Genomic DNA, 16,686 nt, shown 5'->3' with positions numbered 1-16,686 from the left:
AGCTCAAAATACCCCATAGATTTTTTTTATTACATTTTTTTAACTGCCTATTTTGGGGCATAATTAGAAATGCACTGATTCAGGCTGCGGCCCCTTTAATTGCTCATGCTCTCCGCCCCCTCCCAAGCTCTCGACTCTATCATTGCATAAACAAAGTTCACACAGCTAATATAACCCTCAAAATGGATCTTTACAAAGTGTTCGTCATGCATGCTGCATGCATACATCGGATTATGTGAGTATTGTATTTATTTGGATGTTTACATTTGATTTTGAATGAGTTTGAGGCTATGCTCCGTGGCTAACGACTAATGCTACACTGTTGGAGAGATTTATAAAGAATGAAGTTGTGTTTATGAATTATACAGACTGCAAGTGTTTAATAATGAAAATAACGACGGCTCTTGTCTCCGTGAATACAGTAAGAAACGATGGTAACTTTAACCACATTTAACAGTACATTAGCAACATGCTAACAAAACATTTAGAAAGACAGTTTACAAATATCACTAAAAATATCATGTTATCATGGATCATGTCAGATATTATTGCTCCATCTGCCATTTTTCGCTATTGTTCTTGCTTGCTTACCTAGTCTGATGATTCAGCTGTGCACATCCAGACGTTAATACTGGCTGCCCTTGTGTAATGCCTTGAACATGAGCTGGCACATGCAAATATTGGGGGCGTACATATTAATGATCCCGACTGTTGCGTCACAGTCGGTGTTATGTTGAGATTCACCTGTTCTTCGGAGGTCTTTTAAACAAATGAGATTTATATAAGAAGGAGGAAACAATGGAGTTTGAGACTCACTGTATGTCATTTCCATGTACAGAACTCTTGTTATTTAACTATGCCAAGGTAAATTAAATTTTTAATTCTAGGGCACCTTTAAGTGTTTATAAATTGTATTGTAGCATCTCTAGCTAAATTTAATTGTTGTATTTTCTTCTTTCCTAAGCTTTTGAGTTAGATCCACCAAACTTGGCATAAACCTTTAGGCTTGTCTGACTCATTTTGCTGTTTCTTTTCTAAGTGCTCTGACTTCCAGTAGCAGACTTACAAAGAGGCCAAAATTCCCCTTAGACTTACATTGATGGACTGCTCAAAATGGGCCAAGACTCCAACTAAAGTAAAGTCACTCTTTATCTAGCAACATGTTAGTAATATGCTAAAGCATTCTATCAACACTGTACTAGCTACATGCTAACAATGCTTAGCAAGATTCTAAAACATGCTAGCAAGTAGCAACATGTAAATACAAATGGCCTTAAAACCTACAAATTGTATTATCTAGTTCATTTTAATATATGTTGGGATATAATTATACAGTAGTACATTTAGAAAGATATCAGGTTTGACAGTTTTACAAGTCTTGTGGTCAAGGTAATGAAATTACTTTAATGCTGATATTTCTACATATACCCACTCTTCACTTATCAGTTGTCACAGTAACAGAGTTGACCTTTTAAGATCATCACTCACTGACAAACATGATTAAAAGGTGACTTTAACTTGACATTGAAGAGTTCACCTTTGAAAGAATCAATTTGAAATAGTTCATTTCTTTATAAAGAAATAAATATGATGGTAACATGGTTGACATAACCTGGGGAAACAACTCCAACTCTTTTTAATTACACATTATGTCAACTAAAATCTAAATATATGTTGAGAGAGAATAAAGATCAAATACCATCCTGCATAAATGCTGTTCCATTCATATATATTTTAAATAATAGTACAACCTATTGAACAAACTGTACATCTGTTTCACATAGGTCTGTCAAATAAAACATGGGGTCTACCCTGACATAAGGAATAGTGTTTAGTTAACAAAAAAACAACAATACAAGACTTACAAGAGCGTACAAGAGGTTCTTTCCTTTCCATGTGTTATGCATTAGCTTTTAGATCTGTCTGTCTGAGCTGACTGAACTATTATGAATTACTCAGTTTATGCATTCACAGACAGACACAAATATTCTTATGTCTCTTTGATGAAATGACAGGCTTGAATAGGATTATAGAAGATATTTGAAACATTTTAAAATACCCTTCATTGAGTAATTTACTTACTGTGGAGCAGCCGCCCCCATTCAGCTGTTGGAGGATTACAGTTCTCTCACAATCACTTCACATTAGACATACTGTGTCAGGAAAGAAATGTTCTTCAAAACAGTAGGATGTGACTTTTAGAGGCAGCAACAGGAAGCACATTGAATTGGATACAAGGGTACAACCCGTTGCGCTTTTAAACCAATAAGGGCACAAATCCAAATTTCTTTAAATAAAGAAATAATACAAATGTTAGAACCGTTATATATAACAAAATTATCATAGCACGAAAAGTGGATGTTTTTAAACACATGAAAAATCTGTGATCTGTAACTATTCAACCCTGTCGCCAAAGTTATTTTTTAGAAAAATAATCAAACCATTTTTTTTCCTATGATTTATGAGAAATATTTTATGAATTAAAGTTTATAAATAACTTGTAACCAACATTTGATGTCATATTACTTATTCTGTACTGATTAATAACATAATTTAGCCTAAACATGTAACCATGTTAATATATTTTATTTAATTGTTATGTTTATTTAATGTCTATTTCTAGAAATTAGAAAATCACTCTTTTAAACCAGATTCAGCTGATCACATTTTGGTTGCAAACCTAAAAAAAAAAAGGTTTTTAAATTAAAAAAACAAAAAAAACACCAAAGATGTCATAGACCATTTAGTTTAACTTCCTGCCACTACTTTCTAAAGTGTTAAGCACATCCTTTCACTGACCTTTTGTTGAAAAAAATATTTTCTTACTTTATTTTGTAGCTCATTTGTGAAAAGTGGCAGTACATGGCAGAAAATATAGACAAGAAGGTTAACATATTGAGAGAAAATTATAATAAAAAAGCAATTCAGAGAAGGAGAGAGGAAGTAAGGATCTAGCACCTGTTGGCGAGGGCCCCTCGCTAAGCTTTACATGGGAACGTTAACGTCACCGTCACCTTTTTAGGTCGGGGAATGAGGACACACACACAGACTCCCGCACTCAGCGTTCAGCGGGGTGTTTTCAATTGACAAGTTTCTAGAGTTGATCACGAGTGTTGAGAGTAATCCAGACTCCATTAAAGTCAACTGCTAAAGCGTCTTTCACTCATGTGAAAGGCTGTGGAATCTGGCCAACAGCTGCTCTCTACAGACAGACTCTCAAATTCAGTGTCTATATGGTCATTGTATTGGAGAGCATGGCAGAACTTGGAGAAGAGAATAGGACAGACTTGCCTGGGGAAGGTAAGGGCTGCGTGACTCTGATGTACACGTGATAAAACAAGGTTGCAATGACAGGGTTGAATGTTTGCTGTATGGAACAGGATTTCTCGATTTTCTTGTTGACTTACTTTGAGATTGTGTGTACAAATGTGTGTGTGTATAGCTTAGCAGTTATAAATAGACCTGATAGATTGCTGTCATGTGACACTAGGGGTACGGGGGAGGAGGATGGGTTTCAGGATTTCTCAGCCTTACACTCTTGCACTTAATATTCAGTAATATTATTGATTTGACTGCATTGACACTATTGGATGAGAACAAAACTTGAGGTGAATTGAGCTGGATGATGACTGTGACACCACTTTTTTTTTTCTGCAGAGCTGCTTTATAGACCGTTTACAGGTGGTATTAAGATGCGTTTTGCTCGATCGGATCACAAGTGGACGATGCTAAATACAGGTGTAAACGGGGTCTAAAACGAAAGCCACTTTCAACCACTTCAAGAGGTAGTTGAAAACGCATAAAAGACACCAAAATACCACCTACTCTCCGCCTATACTGACCTAATGAGTAAAAATTTTGGGAAGCGCGCTAGCAAGACAGGATTTAAACTTAGTCGGCTGAGGACCCAAGTTCGGTTTGAAGACTAAAAATGTACCAATCACAATGTTCTCTCACCATTCCTGATTTCTAACACGCACTTACCGCATTTGCCATGGTCTCGCGGCTGTCAGAGCAGAAATGAAAGCTGTTCTCTGTATGTTTTTCATGTAAATTGCACAAACGTATTTTGCCCCATAGACCCTCCCCTTGAAGAAATCAGGACAGAAGTAGTTGAAAGTGGACAAAAGACACTGAATAAAATACCAGGTGTAAATGGGAATGTGCCTCCCTCGCCTACTTGCGATCCAATCGATCGAGCAAAACGTCTCGGGTTACTTGTGTAACCCTGGTTCCCTGAATAAGGGAACGAGACACTACGTCATATGACGTTATGGGAACCATGACGTAGCGTCGACAGTTCCCATGAAAGGGAACACATGTTAATACATAGTTGATTTGACTTTGTTTCATAATTGACTAATTTTGCAAAATCAACACAGTTATTGAACTGAACTGAATCAACATTGAAGTGATTTGAAGTGAATAATGACACTATCTTCTTCTGTAGACCTACTTATAGCTGAATTGAACTAATTTAATAATTGATTAACTTTACACAGCTATTGAACTTAACTGAATCAACTCTGATCTGAGTTCAGGTGAAGATTTTTGGAGCTGCATTACAGCAGAATTGAATTCTGTTTGCATCATTGTTTATTATTTTCCACTGAAAAGCTGCTTTGAAACAATCTGTATTGTATGAAGTGCCATATAAACAAGGTGAGTTGACTTGGCAATTTCAGATATTTATTCTCCTTTTGATGGGCTTTTATAGTATACAACAGGAGCGCTTTGCAAGAGTGAACATTAGCCTACTGTTTCTCACCAATCTCTTGGGGCCATATCTCAAAATCAGTGTAAGTACCCATTATTGAGAAAAAATGGCCATGTTAGGTACAAACATCTGTGTGCCAGTTTCACAAAGGAGGGCAATACATCAGAGAGGCAGGTCATTCCCAACAGTAGTTTTGCTGACACCGTCTTTTCTCTTCTGCACTTCTACAATTCTTCTAGCGGCCGTGACTCTGTAAAAACACTAAACATGACTGAATGTGCTTGTGTTAATGTAGCATTAAATTTTAATTACCTCTAAGAAAGTGTATCTCCATTTAACAGTTTCAAATAATATTTTAATGTACGTGTCTTGTGGGTGTGTGTCACATTTGATATGAGCAAAAGTTCAGTGCTAGCGTGCTGTGCACAGTTAGCTTTGTTAGGACATGTTTGCTTCTTTTGGCTTTTGGAAACTTCACCTTGTGGATGATCAACCTGACAGCTTTATTTAATAAATCATGCCATCCTGTCCTGACAACACTCCATCTGAGAATCATCTGTTTGACAACTGTAAAAGTTTATTTAGCCTGTGTGTGTGTGTGTATGTACGTAACACCCATATGTGAAGATAAGGTTCACAAGAAAAGAATTCTTAGCTAATTATTTCATTTCATCTCTTTTTCCCCAGAGCCTCTGAAGGGTAATCTAAAGGTGACTTCCAGTGAAGACGCCGAACACCTGACCCGTAAACAGCAGGTTGTCTCCGCTAACAGCCCTGGTTTCCGCTGCGAGCCCAAATCCGCCCGGGCAGGGGCTCCACGTAGACACACTGTGGGCGGAGCGCGCAGCTCACGGGAGATCCTGGCCATGCAGCCCTCAGATATGGACAAAAAACGAGAGGCCTTTTTAGAACATCTGAAGCAGAAGTACCCACACCATGCCTCCGCAATCATGGGCCACCAAGAAAGACTACGAGAACAGGTGAAGACCACCGTCGATACTGTTTGTTGTGCCACTGTCAGCTCCAGAAGTTGTTCACTAATGTATCTGATCTATAGATGAAATGTGGTAATAGGTGTATTTAGCATCATAAACAATGTTGAATGACAGATGAATGACAGCCCTGGGCTAAATCTCTTTACAAGAGTGCATTTACCTATATTTGTTTGTCATATAATAACCACTTATGCAATACTTTCTACAGAAAAATGTAGGCTTTTAAAACGGCAACTCAAAAATTATATGCATTTATAATCAAGTTTGAGCCACTTTATTAGGTACACCTTGCTAGTACCAGGCTGGATCCACTTTTGCCTTCAGAACTCCCTTAATTATTTGTGGCAAAAATTCAGCAAGGTGCTGGAAACATTCCTCAGAGATTTTAGTCCATATTGACATGAGAGCATTACGCAGTTGCTTGCAGATTTGTCGGCTGCACATCCATGATGCAAATCTCCTTTTGCACCACATCCCAAAGATGCTCCATTGGATTGAGATCTGGTGACTGTGGAGGCCATTTGAGTATAGTGAACTCATTGTCATGATGATTTAAAGGTGCCCTAGATTATGTTTTTAAAATATGTAATATAAGTCTAAGGTGTCCCCTGAATGTGTCTGTGAAGTTTCAGCTCAAAATACCCCATAGACTTTTTTTAATTAATTTTTTAAACTGCCTATTTTGGGGCATCATTATAAACGCGCCAATTTATGCTGTGGCCCCTTTAAATCCCGTGCTCTCCGCCCACAGAGCTAGCGCTTGCCTTAAACAGTGCCTTAACAAAGTTCACACAGCTAATATAACCCTCAAAATGGATCTTTATAAAGTGTTCGTCATGCATGCGGCATGCATGCGTCGGATTATGTGAGTATTGTATACTGTTATATTGTTTACGTTGATTCTGAATGAGTTTGAGGCTATGCTGCGTGGCTAAAGCTAACATTACACACTGTTGGAGAGATTTATAAAGAATGAAGTTGTGTTTATGCATTATACAGACTGCAAGTGTTTAAAAATGAAAATAGCGACGGCTCTTGTCTCCGTGAATACAGTAATAAACGATGGTAACTTTAACCACATTTAACAGTACATTAGCAACATGCTAACGAAACATTTAGAAAGACAATTTACAAATATCACTAAAAATATCATGATATCATGGATCATGTCAGTTATTATTGCTCCATCTGCCATTTTTCGCTGTTGTTCTTGCTTGCTTACCTAGTTTGTTGATTCAGCTGTGCACATCCAGACGTTCTGCCCTTGTCTAATGCCTTTCATAATTATAATGTTGGGAACATGGGCTGGCATATGCAAATATTGGGGCGTACACCCCGACTGTTACGTAACAGTCGGTGTTATGTTGAGATTTGCCTGTTCTTCGGAGGTCTTTTAAACAAATGAGATTTATATAAGAAGGAGGAAACAATGGAGTTTGAGACTCACTGTATGTCATTTCCATGTACTGAACTCTTGTTATTTAACTATGCCAAGATAAATTCAATTTTTCATTCGAGGGCACCTTTAAGCTTTACGACATTGTGTGTTATCCTGCTGGGAGCCATCAGAAGATGGGTACACTGTGGTCATAAAGGGATTGACATGGTCAGCAAGAAGTAGGCTGTGGTGTTTAAACGACGATAAATTGGTACTAAGGGGCCCAAAGTGTGCCAAGAAAATATCCCCCACACCACTAGCAGCCTGAACCGTTGATACAAGGAAGGATGGATCCATGCTTTCATGTTGTTTAAGCCAAATGCCGACCCTACCATCTGAATGTTGCAGCAGAAATTGAGACTCAGACCAGGCAATGTTTTTTCCGTCTTCCGTTGTCCAATTTTGGGGAGCCAGTGCGAACTGTAGCCTCAGTTTCCTGTTCTTATTTGACAGGAGTGGCACTAGTGTGGTCTTTTGCTGCTGTAGCCCATCTGCTTCAAGGTTCGACGTGTTGTGTGTTCAGAGATGCTCTTCTGCAGACCTTTGTTGTAACAAGTGCTTATTTGAGTCACTGTTGCCTTTTAATCGGCTCAAGTCTGGCCTTTCTTCTCTGACCTCTGGCATCAACAAGGCATTTTCGCCCACAGAACTGCTGCTCACTGGATATTTTCTCTTTTTCGGAGCATTCTCTGTAAACCCTATGGTTGTACATGAAAATCAGCAGTTTCTGAAATACTCTGACCAGTTTGTCTGGCACCAACAACCATGCCATGTTCAAAGTCACTTAAATCATCTTTCTTCCCCATTCTGATGCTCAATTTGAACTTCAGCAGATCATCTTGACCATGTCTACTTGCCTAAATGCATTGAGTTGCTGCCTTGTGATCGGTTGTTGAGATATTTGCATTAACAAGCAGTTGTACAGGTGTACCTAATAAAGTGGCCAGTGAGTGTATATACAGTACCTGTGAAAATCAGATTTTGAAGGGTCTCTGTGCTTACTGGAAAAAATGTTTTCCACAACCAGTGATCACATTTTTTTCTTGGTATCTGTGGTCATGTGTTTTTGTTTTCACCGCCATTACTTTGTCCTGCTGATGGTCATAAATATGGCACATGAGTGGAAAAATCACATGACAGAAACAGATGAATTGAAAAAATACAAACTGTGAAAACATATCACATGAAAAACAAATATGGCATGTTGCAATACCAGGAAAAGGAAGTAAAAATATGATCATTCACCAGTAGCTGAATGATTTAAGGAAACCGCCGTTTTATTACATGCAGTTAGAAGCTGAAGTGGTTATATGTTTATCACTGAATGGTTGCAATGATTACACTGAACCAAGCAAAATCATAGTAAAAGCCACTAAACTTATCTCATTGTTGTAACAGTGTCTTGTGAGTGTGTGTGTGTGTGTGTGTGTGTGTGTGTGTGTGTGTGTGTGTGTGTGTGTGTGTGTGTGTGTGTTCTATATGTATTGGACTTCCATAGGTCAGTAAAAGGTTGTCCACAGGTTTTCTTTGTTACGGATCTTGAGGTCTGAGTTATCTAGTGGCTGTTAATATCTTATAGAGGTAAAGAAAAGAAGTAAAAAGAAGAGAAACTTTTCATCTGGTCTACTTTCTCAAAAAACCCTTCAGGAAACAATAAACATATTGAGTGATGTTAGCAGTTTCTGCAGTGAATGACGCATATATGCAATATGAAAGCATATTCAGTGTATAATTATGACATTCAGGCATTTCTGTCCTTACGCTGCACATTCTTCAGTTATGACCTCAGGGATCACCTCTCAGCCGACTCATATTATTAACTCCATTTATTATATTATAAATTATTTTGATATTAAAAGGCTGCATACTGTGAAATAGTTTTCTTTCTCACTGCCAACCAACCAAACTCTAGAGTCCCAGAGTACTTAAAGGTGCCCTAGAATTAAAAATTGAATTTACCTTTGCTTAGTTAAATAATTAGAGTTCTGTACATGGAAATGACATACAGTTAGTCTCAAACACCATTGTTTCCTCCTTCTTATGTAAATTTGATTTGTGCAAAAGACCACTGAAAAACAGGCGAATCTCAACATAACACAGACGTGACGCAACAGTCGGGATCATTAATATGTACGCCCCCAATATTTGCATATGCCAGCCCATGTTCAAGGCATTAGACAAGCCAGTATTAACGTCTGGAGCAGCACAGCCAAATCATCAGATGTTCTACAGGTGAGCAAGCAAGGACAATAGCGAAAATGGCAGATGGAGTGATAATAACTGACATGATCCATGATATCATGATATTTTTAGTGATATTTGTAAATTGTCTTTCTAAATGTTTCATTAGCATATTGCTAATGTACTGTTAAATGTGGTTAAAGTTACCATCGTTTCTTACTGTATTCACTGAGACCAGGCAGAACCATGTCATTATTTTCATTTTTAAACACTTGCAGTCTGTATAATTCATAAACACAACTTCATTCTTTATAAATCTCTCCAACAGTGTGTAAATTTAGCTTTAGTCCTGTTACTATCAAAATCATTCAGAATCAAATGTAAACATCCTCAAAATAAATACCATACTTACATGATCTGATATGCTGCATGACAAACACTTTGTAAAGATCCATTTGGAGGGTTATGTTAGCTGTGTGAACTTTGTTTATGCAATGTATTATAGAGTTACGAGCTTGGGGGCGGGGAGCGTGAGCATTTAAAGGGGACACACACTGAATCTGCGCATTTTTTATTACGCCCCAAAATAGGCAGTTAAAACATTGTATAATAAAAAAATCTATGGGGTATTTTGAGCTGAAACTTCACAGACACATTCTGGGGACACCTTAGACTTATATTACATCTTGTGAAATAGGGTTCTAGGGCACCTTTAAAACAGTTGTAAATAGATTGACCTCTCATTCCGAACAGGTGGAGGTTTGTTTTATATTTCCCTCCCTTTGGCCGAAAGAATCCATTTTCAGTGTTTTGTGTCCAGCCGTTGTTGCCTGAGGTGAGAACTGAAGTCTGTGCCATATATCACACTGACACATTTTTGCTGTCAGGTCATGCCCTAAAATTTCCATTTTCTGTTCTGTTTCACACTAAAGTCAGAATGTTTTAGAAAAGTGACAGAAAAGTTTAGCACCGGCCAAATTTTAAAGTGTATGTTTCTGCTTTAACATAACAAATGTTTCTTTTATAGCACAACCCGGGATAATTTATACATAACATTTTTGGATATATCATTTTATGATATGAAGATTGCTTTAAAACAACATGCTTTCTGTAAAATGCACTCTTTTCACTTGTTTTGCCCATACTCATCCACTCAGTGGGTCTGTGGAATGTTATTTGGATTGCCCCAGGGGGTATTAAAGAGAAAAGGTGGGGGCAGGGACCGAACGCCTTCCCACAGCGGGTGAGGGAGTGTTGCGTGTTTACTCTGATTGAAAACAAAAGGCTCCTCACCTGCCCTTAAAGACCTACACAGCAGAACAATGGAGGTGATTGACAGCTTCTCAAGAATGAGAGTACTTGGCTGTAGAGTGTGAGTGCGAGTGTGTGAGTTTGTAACAGTGTGGGCGGATATGCACACAGAGAAAGACAGGGAGAGGGAGAGAGAGAGGAATTTTGATTGGTTTAGTGCCCAGTCATCCATACACTTGACCAACCGTATCTTATTTGTATAGTCAATCATTTGCTTTTACAATACTTCACACAAACATATTATTATAAAATAATTGCACAGATCATGTCTTGTTTTAAAGGTGGGGATTGTAAATAAGTATTTGAACTGGTCAATGCTGCATTAATCAGGCCATGATGCATTATGTGTCATATGACCTGTTGTCTTTATTTTGTATGGGCGTTCTGTAGCTGACACATTGCTGACCATTGAACACTATCAGCAGGGATGTGCTGAATTGCACAACAACACAAGGAGTTTAGTATTTAGTTTAGTTGTGTAAGCCTTCACCTGTCCTCCACCTCACACTAAATCAAAAGTAGGAGAGCCCGGGAAGTGTTGCATCATGTGTTGTTTAAACATGGGTAGTATTTAAGCGTTTTTTTGGACTATTTGTTTCAAACCTTAATATGATATTATTAATGAAAGTAGTTGAAATCTAGTTGAGTAGTTGAAATCAACCCATTCAGTAGTGCTGAATGGGTTGTAACTCTAATAAAAACATAGGTGTTTTAAATTAATTTTGTTAATCACATTTAGTTGTTCAAAGTAATTGTCCTATTTGTGTGATGATCCGCCAGGTATTTTGGGTGGCGAGTTATAGGGATTTGAAGTCACCATAGTAATGTGTGATGTAAGAACAGGCTTGGCTCGGTTTACAAGTAGGTGAGCGCGCAGAGAGCTGCTGGGGTAAAGCGCGTAGAGGAGGGGCGCGCGACACACACACTCAAACACTCGCTCTCGGGCACTACATTGCGCGAACTGTACTTTCTCCAGGAATAGGGATCTAATAGGGATACTAGTATTCAACGTCCTTCCAAATCATGGGATTAATGAGAATGAGTCTCAACTGAGGACGATTGTTTGTTGAATAAGGTAATGTAACAATTCATCATACTTTAAAAAAAAAAAAAAAAAAAAAACTTGCAGTCTATTTTATAAACTCAATGCATTCGCCAGCACGCACGCTGATGATCACGCGAGCGTCTCCAGTCTTGTTCGGAAACTTCTGAACTCAGCGCGTTCTGTAACTAGAGAAGGCGCGCGCATGTTTGCTGTTCTGTATGTTACTGTTGCAGTAAGTAACCCGATATGCGATTCATTCTGGAGTGTGACACGGCTATAAAGATGCGGACGAAAAGGAAGACAATGGCAGGGATCTGCTGTTTCCATACAGGTGTGCTCAGTGGGCGTTTGGAGTGGGTCGTGGGGTGTTTGTAAACTTCTTAGGCATCGTTTGGATGTATTTCGTTGGCTGTTCCATCATGCCTGTTTCAGATGATAAACAATGATAGACTTCTTGAGATGTGGTTTTGTGTTGTTTTTCCTGCTCTTGTCTGCGTGGGAAGATATGAGGTGTGGAGCCCAGGCTTTTGGGTTTGTTGTTGGAGTGTGCTGTTTACAATTTACAGTTTGTAGGTTAGCTTCAACTGGCTGGGTCCCAGTTACGAATTATGGGATGGGGGCGGGGCTTTTGAACGCAGAACGTTCTTATTTGGTTCTAAATGGTTAGGGGAACGTTCTGTGTTTGCTAGGTCGTGCCTGGGCACACTGCATAGCAAGCAGAGTTGGGCAAGTTACTTCCAAAATGTAATACGTTATACATTAGTAGTTACTGTCATTTTTATTTGAAAGTAATTACATTACAATATTACTGTCTCTGAATTGTAATGTGTTACACTACTTTTGCGTTACTTTTGAGTTACTTATACCAAAATAACCACGGAATTATGTAGTTCTTGTCCTTTTCTCTGAAAATAATGGGAGTAGCTATGTCCATCTCACAAAAGTAGAATCCGATCTCAACCTTCGAATTCCAGAAGCAGGAACATTTTACCCGCAGATTTTTTTCTCTGGTGCTGGAATGTCTTGCGGTGTTGGTAAAAATAAAACTAACACCACCTAATTTCGGGTTAAAATGCTTTGTTGACTGAGATTGTAACGAGTATAATATTGCCCAAATTTTATTAGTAATGCGTTATGTTACTACAGCAAAAAGTAATATGTTACTGTAATATAATTGCTTTTGTAATGCGTTACTCCCAACTCTGATAGCAAGTACAATGCCGTACCAGGTAAGCTATTGAGCAAGTTTACTACATCAGAAAAGCCAAACTTATGGTGCTGGTTATGTGAAGCAAACGTGAAAAAGTGTTATTTTACAAATCATGCACTGTTGTGTAACATAGTATTGTGGAAGGGAGCGTATAAAATAATTCTTTATTAATCAATAGTCTGGTTTAGTAATAATTTGTCTGAAAATAAATAAAAGTTGTTGGTGTTTTACTGCCACTAGCGTTCATTTCATCTGGAAACTACAGTGAATTCACCCTTCGCCAGGAGTTTGATTGACAGGCGATCTAACCAATCATAACGCTGAATCCACCATTTTGTCCGACATAGCAGTCAGGGGAGTTAGCAGATTAACGTAGGTGGACTTGAACTTGAAAAATGGTGTGTACTGACATCTTTCTGCGATTGAAACAACATTCCTTCTGATGTTCATTCATGTTTATTTGATGCTATAAATTAACCAGTAGGAAGAGATGATCGGTTCACGAGCCACTTAAACCGAGGTGCTACAGCGATCTGTCACGACAAATTACAGAGCCACAAAACGGTATTTATTGTTTAAATTTCTTTAAAAATGAAAGTTTTGAAATTTCATATCAAAAGTAACCTGCCCTGTCTTGTCTATTGACGCATTGTCAGTGTCCTCTTTGCTCTGCCATGTATTTTTCACTGCGTGAGAACATTATGTGTGGCGAGAGATCGGCATGGCTTGTCGGACGTAGCAACAGTAACTAAAGGGGGCGGATCTTTGCGAACTGTCAATTGTATGCAATTTTTTGGAGCTTTGCAAAAACGCGCCCAATGTGCCCATGTTGGTTAAATTAGGTATTACAACATGAAGCTAATTTTTCAGGTGACCTGACAAAACATATAGCCCTTTAGAACATCTATAGTGCTGTAAAGAAGCTGTCAGCATTTGCTTTCAAATTAAATGAGCCGTGTTATAGTCTATTAAAAAAGCCGTTTGGACCTGTTTTGAAAGCTTCACTAAGATTTCTTCCTGTTGTAGATTTTGACAGCTAATGCAATGACTGTATCGCTCACATAGGGCTGTGCATTCTGGGTGGAATCTAGGCTTGGTGCCAGACATTAGGCTGATTAGAAGTGTAAGATTAATTTTTACATTCTTTAGAAAGAAGAATGTTCTACTAATTAGTGGTTGAATGAGACACTGTTGTTTATGTTTGAAACACTAATTATACTGCATAATTATTTGCACCAACTGTACTGTATTATTGAGTTGTTGGGTGTCAGAAAAGAGAAGCACAGTATTAGCACAGTTTTCTTGATGATGGTGCAGTCCTGATCTGGGGCCAGCTTCTTCAGTGCAGTTTAACTTAGTGCAACAACCCCGGCTGGTCACAGATCAACTGCTTGGCACCTTCCCAGCTCTCCATCATTTCCGTTGTCTACCGAGAGCAGACATGAGTGAATTGATATATTAAAATGTTCAGTTGTGGGTCATTCCGGGGTCATGAGCTCACACTGGAGACGCTGTCAGTTCAAAGAGTGAGTGCAGTTTCAGTTTTGCATGTTTGGCTGCTTCCTTCCCATGAATGGTCCAATTTCACAGGGCCATGCAAATACAATGGCAGCTGCTCTGATGGGGATTTGATGCTCATTTAAGCATGATGTGCAGAGGAGCCGGCCTGCTATGCAGTATTATGGTGGGTGAGAGATACTTCCATTATGTGGAAATCACTGTACAGAATAAGAACAATGGGGCGTCTTCTTGATGTTTTTTTTTTTTAAATGGAACTTTGCACATAACATTTAAGAGGAGGTAAATAAATGTTGTATTAACAATTTGCAGTTGTGGCCTAATGGTTAGAGAGTCGGACTTAAAAGGTTGTGGGTTCAAGTCTCAGTACCGGCAGGAAATGTAAGTGGGGGGAGTGAATAAACGGCGCTCTCTTCCACTCTCATTGCCCCTGAGCAAGGCACCTAACCCCCAATCACTCTCCAGGCGCTGCAGCAAAAACTGGCTGCCCAATGCTCCCGGTTTGTGTTCACTACTGTGTGTGTGCACTTGGATGAGCACAAATTCCATCACGTCACTTTCACTTAACATCAGTCTCTGGTGACCCAGTCACAAGCGTTGATGATGTCAAGCAAATCAGAGCTGTTTAGTGAAGTTGAAAACTTTTTAAAAATTTTCTGATTAGACAATTAAAGTTTGGAACCCTTATTTTGTGCATTGGGTGCTCAATTCACATTTGTTTGTCAGTGAAATGCAGTATATGGAAATAGGTGGAATGTAGATAAGATGTTTTTGAAAGAAGTCTCTTAAGTTCAAAGCAAATCAAAATACAGTAAAAGTATTATTGTAATTTAAAATAACTGCTTTAATATATTCTAAAAGGTATTTATTTACGTGATGACAAAGCTGAATTTTCAGCAGCCAAAGTTCAAGAGAACAGCATTTATTTAAATCATTTGTAACTTTATAAATGTCTTTACTGACTTTTGATCAATTTAATGTGTCCTTGCTGAATAAAGATATTCATTTTTCTCTCTTATTTCATATCTCTGTTTATATAAGTGAAAATGTATTCAATTACATCAAGTTTTTTGAGAATGTGTAAAATGGTAACCCCATAGAGAAGGTGTGAGCAATGCTAAGTGTTCGCAGAAGTGTTTTGTTAGACAGGTTTGAAAAGTCATTTTCAGCATATATATACCTCAGTGTAGTGACTAATTCTGTTAGTATTTGTTTCCTCTTTTTCTTTTATTCTGCTCTGTTCCACTCTTCTCTCTCACCCACACCTTCTCTTATCGTGTTATCTGAAAGATACAATTTCTCTTTCTTCTTGTGCCCTTTTGAGTCATTGTGTGTGTGTGTGTGTGTGTGTGTGTGTGTGTGTGTGTGTGTGTGTGTGTGTGTGTGTGTGTGTGTGTGTGTGTGTGTGTGTATCTGTGCGTTTTTCATATGTGAGTGTGTGGCAGTAGCCAGTGTCCAGTGATGAGAGGGGTGAGTAAGTGACTGTCCTCTCTGAGGTTGAGGTTGACCAGGCCCTTTCTTTGTGGATCAGTACCAGACCAAAGACCAAGATGAGGAGTTTCATTTTGCTGAGTGGAGCTAGTTTGGTTAAAGCTGTAGTTTGAGATTGGGAACAGTGATATACAACCCGAATTCTGGAAAAGTTGGGACGTTTTTTAAATTTGAATAAAATAAAAACTAAAAGACTTTCAAATCACATGAGCCAATATTTTATTAACAATAGAACATAGATAACATAACAAATGTTTAAACTGAGAAATTCTACAATTTTATGCACAAAATGAGCTAATTTCAAATTTGATGCCTGCTACAGTTACAGTTGTTTACCATAGTGTAGCATCTCCTCTTATTTTCAAAACAGTTTGAAGATGTATGGGCATCAAGGTTATGGGTTTCTGGAGTTTTGGTCTTAGAATTTGGTTCCTTTCTTGCCTGATATAGGTTTCCAGCTGCTGAAGAGTTTGTGGTTGTTTTTGATGTATTTTTCATTTAATGTTGCTCTAAAACCTTTATATACCTTTCAGCATTCATAGTGCCTTCCAAAACATGCAAGCTGCCCATAACGTATGCACTTATGCACCCCCATACCATCAGAGATGCTGGCTTTTGAACTGAATGCTGATAACACGCTGGAAGGTCTCCCTCCTCTTTAGCCCGGAGGACATGGCGTCTGTGATTTCCAACAAGAATGTCAAATTTGGACTCATCTGACCATAGAACACTTTTCCACTTTGAAACAGTCAATTTTAAATGAGCCTTTTGCCCACAGGA

General features: G+C 38.4%; 1 protein-coding gene across 12 annotated transcripts in view; it reads left to right on the top strand.

Annotated features, from left to right (window-relative positions):
• si:ch211-285f17.1 (sickle tail protein homolog) overlaps positions 1-16,686 on the top strand; it is a 174,049-nt gene that overhangs the window by 99,928 nt on the left and 57,435 nt on the right. For 9 of the 12 annotated variants that reach the window (XM_048174758.1, XM_048174757.1, XM_048174756.1 and 6 more), the window contains exon 2: positions 5,405-5,697. In XM_048174758.1, coding sequence (XP_048030715.1) covers positions 5,405-5,697 — 293 coding nt within the window. Of the gene's footprint in view, positions 1-3,014; positions 3,301-5,404; positions 5,698-9,842; positions 11,718-11,758; positions 12,019-16,686 lie in introns of those variants that run through there. The other 3 variants (XM_048174759.1, XM_048174762.1, XM_048174763.1) reach the window with 3 other exon arrangements.

Source organism: Megalobrama amblycephala, linkage group LG22 (genome assembly GCF_018812025.1).
Source record: "Megalobrama amblycephala isolate DHTTF-2021 linkage group LG22, ASM1881202v1, whole genome shotgun sequence".
Taxonomy (NCBI): Eukaryota; Metazoa; Chordata; class Actinopteri; order Cypriniformes; family Xenocyprididae; genus Megalobrama; species Megalobrama amblycephala.
This window is presented reverse-complemented; position numbering and strand designations above follow the sequence as displayed.